The 18,459-nt window shown below is 38.9% G+C and overlaps 1 protein-coding gene across 6 annotated transcripts in view; it reads left to right on the top strand.

Moving 5' to 3' along the window:
• NEDD4L (NEDD4 like E3 ubiquitin protein ligase) overlaps positions 1–18,459 on the top strand; it is a 3,335,946-nt gene that overhangs the window by 3,211,977 nt on the left and 105,510 nt on the right. For all 6 annotated transcript variants that reach the window (XM_044066167.1, XM_044066169.1, XM_044066164.1 and 3 more), the window contains one exon: positions 8,410–8,483. In XM_044066167.1, coding sequence (XP_043922102.1) covers positions 8,410–8,483 — 74 coding nt within the window. The remainder of the gene's footprint in view (positions 1–8,409; positions 8,484–18,459) is intronic.

Here is an 18,459-nt window from a genome sequence, read left to right as displayed (position 1 = left end):
GGAAGCTTGTGGGACTGGCCAATCTACTTCCTGGGTCACTCCGCTTGCTGATGAACTTAGTGATTTACTTTCTCAGTGGGCATGGAAGGCACTTGATATGATTGAGCCGATCCCCAAGAGACCAGACAGGATTCTGGTTTCACTGATAGGAAGAGAACATTGGTGTACCAGTTGATGCAATGGCTGTGGCAGCAGCTACCAAGAAGGAATTTGTAGAACAGAGTTCTACTGTCCATCCCCCCAGTAGAGAATGTTGGGCTCTGGACAGTATTGGAAAGGGAGTTTTTGCTTCAGCAACACTTGCTGTCCGATCACTGAACTACTTGGCACACTTCACAAGATTGCAAAGGGAGTTGATTAAGGAACTTTCAGTTTCCCTTTCAGGGGCCACTGCTATGGCCTCACAGTTGGCTACCCTTCAGTCTATTGCAAATTTATCCATGTTGCTCATCTTGCATGCTGCAGAAGCCAACTCGAGGGCTGTGGTGGGTTTAGGTATTTCCATCAGGAGGTATGCTTGGATGCACCTCTATGATTTCAGGAGCCCATCAAGTCATCCTTCATCAGTGCTTCTTCTTTGTTTGGCCCCACAGTAAAAGACACGCTCTCCAGGTTTGAGAAGGACAGAAAGACCATATCTACAGTTATGTTTTTTGAACCCTCAACGGGCCTTTTCCAGGAATCAACAGGGGAGGTTGAAAGAAGTGGTTCAGGAAGTCTCTGGGTCCTTTCCAGGACACACATGGAGGTAGTTCTCCCAGAGGCGGGGGGTGATAATGGAAAAGGAGGCCCACAGAACCAAGGGTCTAGAGATACATTTTCCAACAGATCCTTTTAGTGCTCCTGAAAGGAGGCCTGATTGCCTTCCTCTGGAGGCATTTGGGGTCACTTATCTCTGCACCAGGAAGCCTGGCTAAAGATAACAAAGGATAATTGGATACAGAGAATCATTTCCAGAGGTTATATTATTCCCTTTTCCATTCCACCCCCTTACCAAGGAAAATTCCCAATGTTTCACTCAGTCAGAGGGAAGCAACAGCACTGGAAAGTTAAAAGTTTCTAGAAGAAGAGCCATCCAAGAGGTCCCTCCAGACTAAATACAATCCAGAACTTTCTCACGTTTCTTTGTAGTGCCAAAAAAAAGGGGACTGGAGATCGATTTTAGATCTCAGTGTGTTGAACAAATCAGTTCAACACACTAAGTTCCAAATGGTCACGGTTCTGAACAAGGACGATTGGATGTGCTCAATAGACCTTCAGGACACGTACTATAACAGGAAAATTAACTGACGATCCAGAAGGTACTTACGTTTCTGGATGGGAGCCAGTCATTATCAGTTCTGAGCACTGCCCTTTGGCTTCACCACAGCCCCCAGGGTGTTCACAAAGTGTATGGCAGTAGTAGCATCTCACTTGATACTGCAGAGATTCTGGGTGTTTCTGTATTTGGACGACTGGCTCATTACCACTCTGACCAGACATCAGCTGATACAAGCACAAGACCTAGTGTTGCAGACTTGTTTAAATCTTGGAATAACCATCAGTCACAACAAGTCACAATTATAAATGACTCAGTCATTAGAATTCATATGAGCAATGTTCAACACAGTATATATTGTAGCATCTCTTCCCCTTTCAAGAGTACAAACAATAAGAAATCTGTTCAAGAAAATAATTTGTAGTACCAAAATTTCAGCCCGATCGATTCTGCAAGCCCTGGCATCAATGTCAGCAGCAATAGTCTTAGTTCTTTAGCAAGATGTATGAGAATTCTACAGTGGATGCTGCAAACACCATGGTCAGTTGTGTCTCAGTCTGTATTGACGAAGATAAGAATAACTCAGGTGTGCAAGAGGTATTTTTCCTGGTGAATACAGTCACAACTGTTGCTAGGCTGTCCTTTTATTTTTCCTCAGCCCAAGGCTACAGAAACCACAGATGCTTACCAGATTGGGTAGGGGGGACATTTTCTGGGGAAGACTGTCCAAGGCACTTGGTACCCCAAGGAGGCCAACTTGCATGTCAATGTTCTGGAAAATAATAGCAGTGCTTTTGGCACTGCAAGAATGCTAAAACTTTCTCCCTTTCAGAACGATTGCATTCCAAACAGACAACATGTCAGTAGTTTGGTACATAAGCAAACAAGGAGGAACCAGATCTTACCCCGTGTGTCGAGAAGCCCTGAGGATGTGGCAATGGGCAATTTCTTCCAATGACTTTCTAATTGCAACACTTATCCCTGACTCCTTTAATTCCTAATTTCTTCAAGAAAGCAGCCAGGTTGAAGAGCAGAGTCATCCTCATTGCACCTTACTGGCCTCAACAAATGTGGTTCCCCTTCCTTTGGCCTCGTCTTGTGTATCAGCCTTGGATTCTGGATCTGACTGCTGACCTTCTTTCTCACCCGACAGGCATAATTCACCCAGACATATCACACCTCAAACTGACTGCATGGTTTCTCCAATTCCATTAATAGCCAGGCAACCTATGCTCTTTTCGCCTGTCCATTCCATTCTTTTATCTTCCCATAAACCCTCTACGAGAAAAATTATGCAGAAGTGGAGAAGATTCATTTATTGGCAGAGCAGAATCAGGTAGACCCCTTCTCAGCCCTGATACATTCTGTTCTTGAATTTTTATTGAGTTTATTTAATGACGGTGCTGGTTCATTGACTATTAAAGTCCAGCATGCAGCCGTTTCGAACTTTTGTGTGGGGTTTCAGAATTCCTCTCTGGCTTCCTTTAAACTATGCAAAGCCTTTTTGAAAGATACTCTTCTACTTAGACCTCTTTATAAAGACCCTATACCACCAAGGGATTTAAATTTGGTGCTGCAAGAATTAACACAGCACAGTCTACCTTTGAACCTGAAGTCACAGTGGTGCAGCAGTAGCAGTAGCATTGTCACCTCACAGCAAGAGGTTCTCCCGTTCAATTCTTGGCTGGAGTGCCTTCTGTGTGGAGTCTGCATGTCCTCCCCACGGTCGAGTGGTGTTCGAAAGTCATGCATGAACGGGCGTGCCTTCATTGAAGGTTGGGTGTCCTGCTGGCACCTCGGCACCATAAAAATCGACTGCCAATCATTAGCGGACCAGAGTTCCGCTGTGGCGACCCCTAACTGGGAAAAGCTGAAAGAAAAACAACAACCTTTGAACCTGCAGCTAAATGTGATTTAAAATTATTGACCTGAAATACTGTCTTTTTAGTTGCATTTATATCTGCTACAAGAGTTTCTGAACTCCAAGCATTGTCTTCTAAGCCCCCATATTTGATTTTCCACAAGGACAGGGTCACTTTATGTACCAATCCTTCCTTCCTACCTAAGGTGGTTTCAGGATCCAGCATTAACCAGGCTGTTAACCTGCCAGTATTCTTCCCAAACCTTACAAATAAAGGAGAATATATGCTGCACTTAACTGGATGTTCATAGACAACTGCATTTCTACCTGCACAGAACAAAACTGATTAGAAAGACAGATCAGCTGTTTGTTGCATTTGCACATAACAAGTTGGACGAATCAATTACAAAGGTAACTAGCCAGCTGGTTTTGATGGATTGCATTTTATTTGTCTACAGTAAAGGGAATCTCCCATTACCAACACCATTAAAGGCTCATTCAGCAAGATCTGTGGCTGCTTCCACTGCATTCCAGTCTATAGCATTCATGGACGATATATGTGGGTCGCTATCTGGTCAAATCCTCATACCGTTATCACTCATTACAAACTAGATCTGGTCTCCAGGGGAAGAGTGGCCTTTGGCTGAACCATATTCAGGAATATTCTTCATTAGAGTCCACACAGGAATTTAGGTAGCTGAGGACTCTGTCCCATCCGTTGAGGAATGAATAAAAATTGACAGCATCAGATAAAGAAGTTATGTATCAGACATCAGGCTTTGTGCCCACTGAATGGCCCACAGCAACAGTTATCCCACTCCACAAAGGGGGAGCCACCACTGATCCTGGGAACTATCGACCTATTAGCCTAATGAGCCTGGTCTGCAAGGCCATGGAACATATCATCATGGAACTCATAAACAAAGACATTGGTAACCTCCAAACTCTGGATCCCACACAGTTCGGGTTTGTGAAAGGCAGATCATGCCTCCTGAACCTGATCGACTACTTTGAGGCAGTCACCAAAGCCGTAGATGAGGGTAAGGTGATTCACACAGCCTATCTTGACCTCATCATGGCTTTCGACACCATCCCCCATTCTGGAATTATAGCTAAACTCACTAAACTAGGTATAAATCCCTACATCACAAGATGGGTTGCCAATTTGCTCACTGACAGAACCCACACTGTAAAAGTTGCAGACTCCAAATCTGACCTCAAAGCAGTGACAAGTGGAGTACCACAGGGTTCCGTCCTGGGACCTCTCCTGTTTGATATCTACTTCTCTGAAGTACAGGCTAACACAGAAGGCCTCTGGCTAACGAAGTTGCAGATGACTGCAAACTAGGAGCCATAGTCAAGTCCACAAATGATGTAGACATCCTACAGAAGGGCTTCGTTGAGACAAATGCCTGGTGTCAGAGCCATGGCCTCAAGCTCAATGCCAAAAAGTGCAGTGTCATCCCCTTTGGTAAAAACTCTGTACCCATGAACTACCACATAGGCAGCAATCTACTTAACACCGAATGTGTGATAAGAGACCTTGGGACCCAGGTGGACAGTAGTCTCTCCTTTGATAGTCACTTCGCCACAGTAGTCAGGAAGTCCTTCTACGTGGCATACCTCATCATAAAAGGGTTCTCATCCAGGAAAAAAGAGGTCATTGTTCCCCTCTACTCGATACTTATTAGACCCATCATAGAGTACAGTGCCCCTTTTGGAATGTACCTCACAAGACATCTGCAGCAGCTGGAAAGGCCACAGAAGTACCTCACAAAGAGGATTACTGGCCTCAAACAAATGCCCTACACTGACCGTCTCAAAAGACTCCAGCTTTTCTCCGTAGCATATCGCCTACTCCGAGGTGATCTCTGCCTAACGTATAAAGCGATATCAAACCCAGAGCTGTTGGACATGCTACACCTAAAGAAATCGCAATCCCTCCGAGCTACACGCTCTAGGGACCTAAACCTTGTCACCACAATAAACAGGACATGCTGGAGGGATAGATTCCTGTCCCAGAGACTTCCCATACTCTGGAACAGGCTACCCATCTATGTCAAGCAAAGTTCTTCATTAGCACTCTTCAAATCTTGATGAGTGGATGGGAAATAGGAAATACACCCCGGGGATCACTTCTGTGTCTCTGCTCGACAGTGGCACAGGAAAATAACTTTCTTGGGTGGTGTAAGCCAGGGAATCTTGTTGGCTAGGCTTATGTAGGCCCTTGGGCCGATAGCCTAGTATCTACCTATGAACCTATGTATGTACCACAACTGTCCATCTGTATTGTCCATTTTCATTCTTCCTCAACTCCCCCACATCCCCCTCCATTTTTCACAAATGACTTTTGGAGGAATAAGACCCTTAGGTACACCATATGCCCCTTGTGTTTCTTTCATAGCTCTCTCTCTCAGACTGTAAATATGATCTGAGGGACATTAGGCATATTGTATTATGGGTAGGAAAGGAACTCGAGAGTGTGTTGGTGGCCACGAGCTACTGTAACAGCCAAGTTGGATCAGAGTGTCAGATCTGAACCCATCTGTTGAGGAAGAATGAAAATGTGCATCACAGATAGAACGTTATGGTAAGTACATAACTTCTTTTTTTTTTAAGTATTAGATCTGTATAGTATGTGTTAATAATGGAAGAATTGGTATAGGTTCTTAGAATGATGAAGAAAGTGATTCTTCTGTGGGTAGAACTGTTTAGTGAAAACTCTTGATATGTATAGGTAGCTGTTTTGCTGGGGTATATATGCAGTTCTGGGATGCTTATAGCATTAACTATTTCAGCTGATATTTTCGGGAACGGGTTAAAATGGACTTCTAATTCTGTTTGTATTGTATATGAAGGTTATGATGGGATGATGGACCTGTAAATTACATAGCCTGTGAGTAGCACAGACATGTTTTTTTCTTAAGGTGTGGCAGAATATGAGAGATAATGAAGCTGAGCTGAGGAGTCCCCCCCCCCCCCAAGTAGAAAGTAAAGTTTTGTATAGAAAGCTGCAAGAGAGGAAGAGAAATGTAATAGGATATACTGATGAGGTCAAATAAATCTTTAACAAAAATTAAGTGGAAACTGGTATTTGACTAGACTCTCAGAATGGTTAGCAAATTGCACCACTGTCTGTGATTCCCTCAGGAATAATCCTTCTAGGAAAGTGTGCTGCCTTGGAATTTTACCCAGTTTGTATATGAAACCAGGGTATGAGTATTTGCAGAGAAAACATAGACAAGGGTAAAGACAGAAAAAGGAAATTACTATCAAAAGTAATGATATCAGATTTAATTTGGAGACTTAAAACATTGCAGTTTACCTGCGGAAACAATATGAAATATGAATGTATTAGAGAAAAGTTTATTTTAAGAGTGTTAAATGAAGAAATTATTATATGTGTTTGTGTATTATAAAATACTACAAAGGTTTGTAAAACAGATTAAAAAAGTACTTGTATACAATGTACTAAAATTAACAGCATTGAAAATTATACATGGTGTAAATTACAGAAATGAAAATTCTGTACTTGCAGAGAGAATAAACTTATGAATAATTTATGGATGACACGGTTAGTAATATGCATTTACGTATTTCATAATAAGAAACCCGAAAATGTATACAGTAGCCTTGATTTAGGCATTTCAGTATATTCTATCTGTTAAGTGTGAAGTTGCAATAACTTTCATCTCTTTGATTGCTACAGTATGATTCTCTTTTGGTTGTTAAGACTAGATAACCCCTACTTTTTTCCCCATAAGTGCCATGAGAAGGGACCTTGGTTTAACATTTCATTTCAAAGGTGGCACCTGAAAAGTTCAGCAGACCTCTTATGCTACACTGTACAGTCAGTATTGGTACATAGATCCAATCACATGGTGTGTGTGTTTGGTGGCTGGGGGTTGTTGCAATCTTCTGATATTGTCATTAAAAGTATTTGTCCTTTCATTGCTGGGCCACAGACACAAACATGTCACCATCTGGGATTTCACTTTTGTATTCAGACATTTCAGTCTTTCTCCATTTGAACCTCTTGACTAATTGTGCTCTGAAATTTCTCATTTTTACTTATGATTTTTATTAATTTAGCCATAAGCATTTCTGAACTTTTGAGGCAGTTATTGTCAGAAGCTGCATTTGGTCTTCCATACACAGAATGCCCCATCAAAATAGTCTGAAGTTTCTTTCTAAAGCTTAGCCAGAATTTGTGTTTGAATTAGTTAGTTCATTAGTTCAATTACCATTGTAATCTTGAAGCAGGCTAAGATGGAGAAGACTGTTTTGCATAATATCGAAAAGGAAGTCATGCTTTATTATGCTATCACAACCTTTCTGTTTCACAAAATTTCTTTTGAATGAAAGGGAAGATACCCTGTCACTATGCAAACTGTATATGTCTGTTTACCTTTGTTATACCCAGACTGGGAAGCTTCTGCCAAGGCCATCTAAAGTGCAGTCTTTCATAGCTGTCACTACAATTGCTGCTTGTTTTGAAGGAGTTTCTGTCCAAAAGATCTGCAAAGCCACTGCCTGGTCTGTCAGTTTAGCACATAGGACTAAGACAGTTAATGTCACTAATGAGGTTCATGCTGTAATTCAGGATTTGATTCACTTAGTCTCGATTTGCCTATTGAGTGACTTGAAGCAAGTCATGTAAAAAATACCTAGTGACCTAAGGGCCCTGGCCTTCTAAACCCCTTTTGGGCTGGTATCCTCATCTTCATTTAACATTTCACTTGAGACATAACTTCTGAATACAGACCGTGCTTTGCTAACGCAGTCCTCCAGGCACTTCTGTTCTAACCCCTTGATACCTCCCATTTGTTGTCAGCACTTTTCTTAGGCTTTCCAGTCCATTTAAATTCACTTTTGTTACACAGTAGATCTTTGAGGTCTGACTCCACCATTCACTCCTTGGTCTAGTTGATCACTGCCAGACTAGTGCGCACTACCTTCTCATGCATGATCTGCTGTGATCATGGCTTGAGATTGGAGGATTTGTTTCTTTTTCTGTGCATCCCTCCAGTGACATAGATAAAAAAGGTAAAGCCAAGAAGAATGACTGGATGTGAAGGTTTGAACGCTCTCTGAAGTTAAGGACAGCAGAAGTGCTTTCAGTCTATAAAGAGCTGGAATTAAAGAAGGTTGCTGTGTTACAACACATCTTTGCATGTTGCAGTTTACACTGTAGAAACACATTATTGGAGAGAAATGGAGAACAGTTGATATGTATGCTTGATTTACAACTCTGGGTAATAAAATACAATTTTTTTCATTTCTATTGCAGACATACCAAGTAGATTTGAAGCCAAATGGATCTGAAATGGTTGTAACGAATGAGAACAAAAAAGAATATATTGAGTATGTATAGCATTCTCTTTACTTTCTAATAGTTTATAATACAGCTTTAAACAGCTTTAAAACATTCACTAGCTGGCACTCAACCAATTGCATCCTTTCTTTTTTTATTTTTATGCATGTTTTTCTTAAGCAGTCTGCGTTTATTGAGTCAGAATACTTTTGTCAGTTTCTTGCAACACTGATGTAATTTTTTCTCATTTGCTAAGAATACGTATCATTTTGATCTGGAATCAGTTGTATGTTTTGAACTGTAATAATATTTGTTGGACTCTCTGTCTTTGAAAAAAATAATGAGGTGTGATAAGACTGAGCAGAAAGAGTGTACTTAGCACAAGGCTGTGGTAAGTGAATGTTCAAGAAGGTCCACAGGTGGAGAAAATGAGGTGACTAGAACTTTAGGCTGCAGCTATGTTGTTGCAGTGGCTGTCTCATCTGATGTTACTTCTCTTTTTTCTTTTTTGCACCAGGGATTTTTGATCACCCTTCCTATTTTTTCCCTGGTGCAGTTTGTGCTCACACTACGATTTTGAATGTCACCAGACTATGAAGTATTTCAAGCTGGTGACTTATGCTGTTAACTTATTATTGAGGAATGTGTGTATTGTGTAATTATACCTTCTTTGTGTAGTTAACTAAAGTCCTGCCAGCATCAGGCTATCTTCCAAAACTTGCATCCCACCTATTTTATGTATATGCCCAGCATTGCCCTTGCATCTTTGTGATGTGGTACCTGTGGAGAGTGTTCACTGAGAACTTAACACCTTATTGGAGAATAAGATCTAATAAGCAGGCAAGTGTAATATTAACAGCTCTGGTCATTTCCTAAAAGGTTGGCCACCATTTATCCACCTGGGATACCTCTAACAGATGTTTAGCAGACTGTTTTTAGTGGATCCCAATTTATGTGCTTCTGCACTTCAATACTTTTGCTGATTTTGACTTGTAGTTCTTAAAGAAAAAAGCTCCAAAACTACCGCATATATTTTGCCAATTGTACCTATTGATGCTTCATGAAGTTCGGCAGGTGACTTGAGGAATGATTATGTGCAATGCTAATCTCTCCTTTCACAAGCTAGTGTAAGGGTGCTGGAATTATAAAGTAGGAACTGAGTGCATGCTGGCAACCAGTGAGAGAAGCAAAAGTCACTTGTGCAGTTCAGATTTACACACCACTGAAGTGTGTGTGTTGTAATCGGATAAAACATTCAGTGATAAAATACAGTTATGTTCATTTATGAAAAAGTCTGAAAAGACAACAGTTAATGTTTTATATGCATATAGCAGTGTTACAGAAGTTTAAAATGCAGAGGAAAGAGAGAGACAGATAGAGCTAGTAAATTGCCATGTGATGGAACAGATAAAAGCTGAAAGTGAAGACAGGAAGAAGCAAATACATTGAGTACAATCGAAAACAATGTAATGATACTGTGTCGACAAAAAGGCTAGACTGATGGGAGGCTTTGGACATTTAAGAAGGTAGCTGCAGTTATTGTAAAAGGGGAGGCAGTTTTGACATGTAAAAGATGGAAAACTGTTATGTAGTTAGAGAAATTTCTATTTTGTTGCTGGTATGCTACTCAAATCTGCCATAGGAGCCAACAAGAATGTAGGAAAAAAAAATAAACCAGCACCAGTGGACACAGTTAGTAATGGTAATGATATAAAAAGGCTTAAGTGAATTTCAATGATAAATCCATAATTGTTAAAAAAAAAGTGCATATTAATGGTAAAAATACATAGAAAATTAAATGTATTTACTGACCATAGATCTTATTCCAAATCTACTCAATGGCAGAAAACTGCCCTCCAGGCTGACAGCTTGGTACTCTGCTGTTATATTTTCACTACTGTTTGGCTGTGAAGAAATTATTCAGTGTATTCAATGTACTGCTCACTGTTTGCAATATCAATGCATTGCTCCATTGGCATTGGCAGCTCATCTCTTGTACTGTTCCACATTTCTCTAAAAGCAAACAACTCTACACTTACACATGTATTTCTCCATTATTAAACTTTTTTTATTTACTCCATTATTAAACTTTTTTTATTTAAGTACCATTTGCACTAGATCTGCAGCACTGTCTTTTACAGTCAGCCATCTTGCACCTTACGTAATCTATGAACAAGGCCGATTCTTGTACTTGTCCCATACATTAGATATAAGGACACATTGATGGTATTTCTTTCAAGTACAAGGGGAGCATAGTAAGCACAACTGAGAGGCATCTCTTGATCATCTTCATCCAGCTTTTTTTAACTTTTCACTATATTTTCTGTGCTGAGAATCTTTCCTGCTTTTGATTGGCATTTATATGGATTATTTTTAGGTTTTTTTTTTTAGTCAATATTGTCTTTGTAAAAGATTATCAATAACTGTTTTTGTGGGGGGAGAGATTTTCCACTAACGACTACCATTTGCAGTGTAGATTTTTCTCTAAGACTGGATTGCAGTATACATAATTGTTAGTGTTGTAAGATGTTTATTAATAAGCCATTACTTAGATGATACAGGACTCAGTACCACTGTGGACTGCTATAAGCTCTTTGTTTATTTCTGCTTTGGTGTGTAAGCCCACATCTAAGAATTGACTGCCGTCAGAAAGTATAGGAAATTTCCCAAACACCATAGAAAACTCAGGATAATGGAGAAACCTAAAAAAAATGTTTTAGGACCATGATCCTGATGTCTTTATGACATCAGTGGTGAAGTTCTTAGTGGTCCAGCCAGATATTCCAGCTAAGATTTCATCCCTTTTGACTGAAATGGGTATGGTCGCACCCTCATGGCCATGGATGTTTTGCTTTCTGATGATATATCAACGCAAACCACTGCTGCTTCAAAGGAAATGTATATTGAGGGTGAAGTTTACAAGAAAGTATGCTTTTGGCAAATAAATTGTGATTACATTGACTCCAGAACTGCAGTTTTATGAGTCTTTTTTTTATATGAGAGAGAACTGCACTGTGGACAGATACTGGTTCCCAAGTCTCCACAGCATGTGTTTAATAAGATATGGCATCCAATTATCTGGAGACTTCTACTTCCTTGTGCCTTATGGCTCAAAGCAGATCTATCGACAGATTGTGCTAGTGACGCTGAGTTAGTTCACAGGACAGCTGAAGACCATTCTGAGATTATTTGGAGGAAAATCATTAGAGTATTGGACATACAATGTACAGGCTTCATTTTGCTGGACTGTAGTTTCATGGGCAACCTAAGGGATTTGTGGTCTATTTCAGTTATAAAATATTAACAAGGGAGCACCCTTATTACTTTGTATGCTTACGTCTTATGAATGGGAGGATAAAGAAAGATATAAAATCTTCCTTTCCCATCAAATTTATGAGCCAGACTGGGGCGAGAAAGATCAGGTCCATAAATCCATTACTCCACCCCAGACTGTGAAGTGGACATTGAATATAACTTCTATTTGGTGAACCCCCTCTCCCCGCCGATGATGTTATCTTTGGGGACACAACCTTATGAAGGAACACCCGAAGGGCTGAGGACTTTCCTACTACCCGCAAAAGGGTGCATCAAGCTTGATAGGCTTAGAACACCCAAGCCCTTAGCTGTTCTGCAGTAAACAAGGCCTTCAAAACATGCTTTTAACAATGCAACTCTAGAGTCTGCATCACAACCCCTAGCCCCAGAAAAGCCTTGCAGGCTTTGTCAGTTCCAGGAACAGTTTCAGCATTTATTCACAAACCTTTTATCAGACTGTTATTTTCATAGACACAGCAAGGGAGTCCAGGCTTGTACATTGTGTTAATACTGTCAAGACAGTATGGACAGCAAATAGATTTGATAAGAAAATGTATGCTGCCACCCTGGCAGCTGGGGCAATCAGTTACTAAGTACCTCTGATGCATTACCAGCTAGACAGCCTTAGACAGATTAATAACGAGTTATCTTGTCACAAGGCATTGCACATAGTTCTCTGATGGAAGAATTCGCTAAATTATTCCAGACCACAGAGAAGGCTGGCAAACATGATAAAATAAAACTGTATGGATGCAAGCTTCAGGGCTGATGCCACAGTGTCTATTCTTAAGAGACTTATCTTATTATGAATCCTTCCCTCCATGTATGATGTTCCTAGTTCAGCTAAATTATTAGTGACCTTGTTAAGAATAACTTTTTTGAAACCTCTTCCCGAGAGATTTTGAAATTGTTGGAAAAGAAGGGGAATTTAGGCTATCTAGTTGCTGTTTCATCCCCCAATTATTAAGAATTAGTATTTTTGTAGAAGATAGAGCAAGTGTGAGCAGTATAAACAGTACAGGTAGCTCACGTGTCAGCAGCTGTCTTGGAGAAAGATAAAGAGACAAGGTAGATGGCACCAGCGACAAAGATCCAGTCTGCAGCAGTGATTGTTGTGCACAACTGGTTCCATCCTTCTGCTCTGCCCCAAAACTTACTGGAGATAGGGGCTTTTTGTTTGGCTGTAACCATAGATTGCATGATAGTTTGTTCAACTTCCATCCTTTAGAGCCTTTCCTTCTCCACCAAGGACTAGCTACAGCACACTGTCCATTGTAAGGCTGGACTGGATATTCCTACCTAAAAGTAAAGGGAAAGGAGAATTACCCAGAACTGAGTTTGGTTCCAAAAAGGATGAACAGTGGAGGCTCATCTTTGACTTGTCAAAGTTAAACAAATTTGTGGCAGTGGAAAAATTAGATGTTTACTGTGCAGGCTCTGCTTCTTCTCTTAACAAAGGACATCATCTTCATCACTTTGGGCGAGAAGGACATTTATTTTCACATCCCTATTCACAGACCCCACAGACAGTTTCTCATATTCAGAGAGTGATATACCTACGGTCAGTTACATCATCCTCCTTAGACTTCATGCTGCACCCAGAGTCTTTACCAAGTGCATGGCATTAGTTTTTGCTCACTTGAGAGTTTGCATTTATCCTTATTTGAGTGATTTTTGATTAAAATTTCATTATGGTACAGTGTTTTTAGAGTCTAGAAATCTGACTGAATGCAAAGGTATCCACTTTAACTCTTGCTTGGCAAAAGGAATTTCAGAGCAGTCATTGATTAAAAGATCTGCAAGGTCTCCTTGAAAAATTATATGGTGCTTACTGCTTGCTGCTTATTGTGATGGATTTGAAGTCTTCTTAAGACACTCAGTCTTGCTGAGTGGATTCTGCTAAAATTCAAAGTCTGGTTATATTTGCATTCACAATCTGTTGCATACAGAAACTTGCAGAATATATACTGATGAGAGAATATACTTTGCAGCATCAACATTAGAGCAGTAACAAATAACTTTTTATAATAAACCAAACAGACTAATGTTGCAGCTTAAAGTACTGTTCCAACTTTACTTCTCATATAGTACAGATGATGTGAGAGATATAAACTTTACCTCAGGACAAATGTGTCCCTACCATACCCCTAACATAACTGGATTCATACAGCTCTTTATATACAATTTTAGTCATGCACAAACATATACATTTCCTCCTGTTATTCTATTTTGGAGAATTGCTCATCCTGTAGAAACAGTACTAATTGTTGCAGATGCTGACGCAAACTGCTGACTTGATAATATTATTTTTAAGCTTCCTTGTTTAACAATGTCTTGTCACATTTTTGCTGAATTTATAAGAGACCAGCTTTTCTGACAGTGTGAACATCCTGTATTCTATTTGGATCTTTGTATAAGAACATCTGTTCTTTTGCCAATGCTGATAACAGTATCCTGTTGTCCATGCAGAAAAACACATTTTTGAGGAAACACATTGTCACAGTGTCATAAACATGTCCTGTTGTTTAAGGAAACATATTGTGTCCATTCTTTTTATATGCAAAAAAACATGTCAGTGTTTTTTAAAAGCATATTTTGCATTTTTGCTCTTGCATACATCCTGTTTTTAAATCTGTAATGGAAAAATGTCCATTCAGCAGATTCCTTATTTTCCAAGCCATGGTAATTTAGTATGGATGCTGATCACATATTACTAAACTCTATTTCTACATTTAAGCAAGCTTTATCTTCTACCTTATTTATGTTGCATATTTGTAGTAAAGTTACTTTCAACCTTAGTATATTGTTGAGCACACTGTAACAATTCCCTCTTTTTTTATTTTAAACTAGGGAAGTAAATTCAGCATTATTTGATAATACTTTTTTATTATGACAATTAACAGTAACTTGACTAGCTTTTGCTAAGCAGACTTTAATACATGTAAATAATATGCAACCAAGCAATACAATAACAATAAAAGAAATTAAAAATACAGTGATTTTTCCTGTCCATCCTGTAAATAGATTACTAAACCATTTACTCCAGTCATTATTCCATTTTTTTAAGAGACCAGCTTTTCTGACAGTGTGAACATCCTGTATTCTATTTGGATCTTTGTATAAGAACATCTGTTCTTTTGCCAATGCTGATAACAGTGTCCTGTTGTCCATGCAGAAAAACATGTTTTTGAGGAAACACATTGTCACAGTGTCATAAACATGTCCTGTTGTTTAAGGAAACATATTGTGTCCATTCTTTTTATATGCAAAAAAACATGTCAGTGTTTTTTAAAAGCAGATTTTGCATTTTTGCTCTTGCATACATCCTGTTTTTAAGTCTGTAAGGGAAAAATGTCCATTCAGCAGATTCCTTATTTTCCAAGCCATGGTAATTTAGTATGGATGCTGATCACATATTACTAAACTCTATTTCTACATTTAAGCAAGCTTTATCTTCTACCTTATTTATGTTGTATATTTGTAGTAAAGTTACTTTCAACCTTAGTATATTGTTGAGCACACTGTAACAATTCCCTCTTTTTTTATTTTAAACTAGGGAAGTAAATTCAGCATTATTTGATAATACTTTTTTATTATGACAATTAACAGTAACTTGACTAAGTTTTGCTAAGCAGACTTTAATACATGTAAATAATATGCAACCAAGCATTACAATAACAATAAAATAAATTAAAAATACAGTGATTTTTCCTGTCCATCCTGTAAATAGATTACTAAATCATTTACTCCAGTCATTATTCCATTTTTTTAAGAGACCAGCTTTTCTGACAGTGTGAACATCCTGTATTCTATTTGGATCTTTGTATAAGAACATCTGTTCTTTTACCAATGCTGATAACAGTATCATGTTGTCCATGCAGAAAAACATGTTTTTGAGGAAACACATTGTCACAGTGTCATAAACATGTCCTGTTGTTTAAGGAAACATATTGTGTCCATTCTTTTTATATGCTAAACCCTATTTCTACATTTAAGCAAGCTTTATCTTCTACCTTATTTATGTTGCATATTTGTAGCAAAGTTACTTTCATCCTTAGTATATTGTTGAGCACACTCTAACAATTCCCTCTTTTTTATTTTAAACTAGGGAAATAAATGCATCATTATATGCCCTTTTCCCCAGTGTAGTGTGATCCTGGAGTTAGTGTATATAGTTGGGGGGTTGGTTTTATATTATTAACTTTCAGTGACATGAGATTCATAAATATAAAAGCAAACTAGGTGGGGGGGCAATGCCCCCCACACCTCCCATTGCGGGGGGGGGGCTGTATCCCCCACCCCCTAACTATATATACTAACTCCAGGATCACACTGCAGTGGGGAAAAGGGCATATACATTTAGTGAAATGTGACACTGTGAAATGAGTTTTCAGTGATTTGAGCTTTCAATGATTTGGTGTGGGTGAATTGTAATTCAGTGAAATGTGTTTTCAGTGAATGAAAGTAGATCCCTCTATATATATATATATATATATATATATGTGTGTGTGTGTGTGTATGTATGTATGTATACATTTAATTTGCATTTAGCTAGCTGTTTTTTGTGCATCTCTGGTTTGATTTTCATGTCTGCTCCCTTTCTAAATGTTGCTCTTAATATGAGCAAAGATGTCATCCTAGATTTGTTGAGAGCTTTCACTATGTCTAGATCTGATAATGTCAATAAACACATTTATAGTCCAGCAATTGCTCACTTATACGTGTAGTCAGTTTGAAGGAGGCCCATGCATCCTAAAGATTGACAAATATGTAATCTTGCAAACACTGATTTTTCAATGTTATTTGAACGGCGTGAATCCATTTTCTGGCTTTCCTATCCAATTGATTAAACATTTTTTGTGGCCAGTCAGTTACATCAAAGCTGTAAGTTCGAGCAAGGAGTGCAAGCTGAATTTTAGTGTGAATTTTATTCCTGTATGTCAAAGCAGTCTTCAGTATTAGTTTCAGTCTGCTAAACTATTCCTTGCTAAGCTTTATTCTCATTTATTCATTTTGTATCATTATTCTTTCATCTCTTCCCAAACATTTATTTGCTCCTTCGGTAGTGTAGGGGGCATGTACAGTACCCTGGGCACAAGGCATTAGAGGGCGCAATCCTGAAGTGTTGTTCCTGCATTCTTCTTTTTGTACCGGCACTTCTGATTGCTTGTACAGAAAACAACTTGCCAACTTCCGCTGTAAACTGTAACAAACCAATTGCTACAAATATAGTAGCCAGCTTGTTATTGTTTAAAATGTAACAATTTTTGTATTGTAGAGCAGATACGGTGGGGTGGGGGGGTGTAGCTGGCTGACTTGGACAGCCAGTGTTTCAGAGCAGATCTGACTTTTTTTTGGCTCTTTTGAGGAGTTGTGGGAGGTATGCTTCAGTTTGTTGTGAGTAGTCTATCAGAGCTGCCCCTTTGTTTTGTTTTTGTTGTTCCAATGAAGAGCAGGGGCAGGGAGGGGGAGTGTATCTGGGAGGATATGGGTGCTCCAGACTGTCGTGAGCAGTCTACTGAAGTTGACTTTTTTTTTGCTCTTTCACTGAATAGTTGTGGCAGGGAGAGGGGCAAGAACAGTCTTTCGGAGCTGACATTTTTGTTCTTCAGTTTCAGTATGGGGTGGGTCTCTATTTTAGTGACTGTCACAGGTCGCTGGTCTGTCCAGCTTTGCCACTGTGCACCTCCTTGTTCCATTGCAATGTTTTTATATAATATTCCTCCCAGACTTGATATTTTCTTACTGTTTCAATTTTTTTGTGCATATATTCCTGTTACACATTTGTCATGACCAAATGCCATTCTTAGGCCATCAGACATTGTTTTTTTTTGTTTGTTTTTTTAACAACTGTCATTCACTCTAACAATACATACATTGTTGAAGTTCTACCTTCTTTTAACTTTCCCTCCTTCTCCTGAACATTATTCTTCACTTATTTTTCCCACAAATAAATTTGTTTCTATGTAATTTGCTGCTCCTGTTTTGTATAGATTCCAATTCAAGTCATTTATCTCCCTTACAGTACTCAGTACTTCATTTACAACTGATTTAGATTCTGATTTCCATTTTTTAATAATTGCTTTTCTGGCAGCATATAGCATTAAACTTAACAAGGCAATTCAGTTCTTATACACCATACACCAGCTAAAAAGAGTCAGTTCCTTAGTTACAACCATTTTCTCCCCATTTCTGACAGTATTTTGTAAGAATATTTAAAATATCCCAACTAATTGCATTCCCAAAAACATATTCCCACTTACCTTTCTCTCTTTACAGCACATATCCAGTAATTGCTGTTTACCTGAGGGGAAAAAAAACAATTCTAAAGTCTACTTGAGGCATAACAATACCTGTGCAAATACTTCCATGCAAAAATTAAGCACTTAATTATAACTGGCCTTTCACTTAATACCCTCCTATCTTTTCTGTTTGTCTGTACTCTGTTATTAATCCCTGCTAGGGAAGAGTCGTTAACCTACAGTCCAAATTTCCTCTTACCCTGATCCCACTCCATTACCTTTCTCTCCATAGATATTTCCTTCAAATACATGATTTCCTTTGCTAAACTTCTCCAATAACTTTCAACAATTTCTTGCCTATTTTGTATACCTGTACTTAGTTATTCCTATTGGTAATGTCTCCTTTTTCCATTCTCATGTTGGCTTTATTGTTAGAATACTTTATGATACTTTATAATATTCTATATGC

Source organism: Protopterus annectens, chromosome 1.part0, assembly GCF_019279795.1.
Source record: "Protopterus annectens isolate FY-2018-M chromosome 1.part0, PAN1.0, whole genome shotgun sequence".
In the NCBI taxonomy this organism is placed as follows: domain Eukaryota; kingdom Metazoa; phylum Chordata; order Ceratodontiformes; family Protopteridae; genus Protopterus; species Protopterus annectens.
The sequence above is the reverse complement of the archived record's forward strand: the minus strand, read 5'-3'. Positions and strand labels throughout refer to the sequence as shown.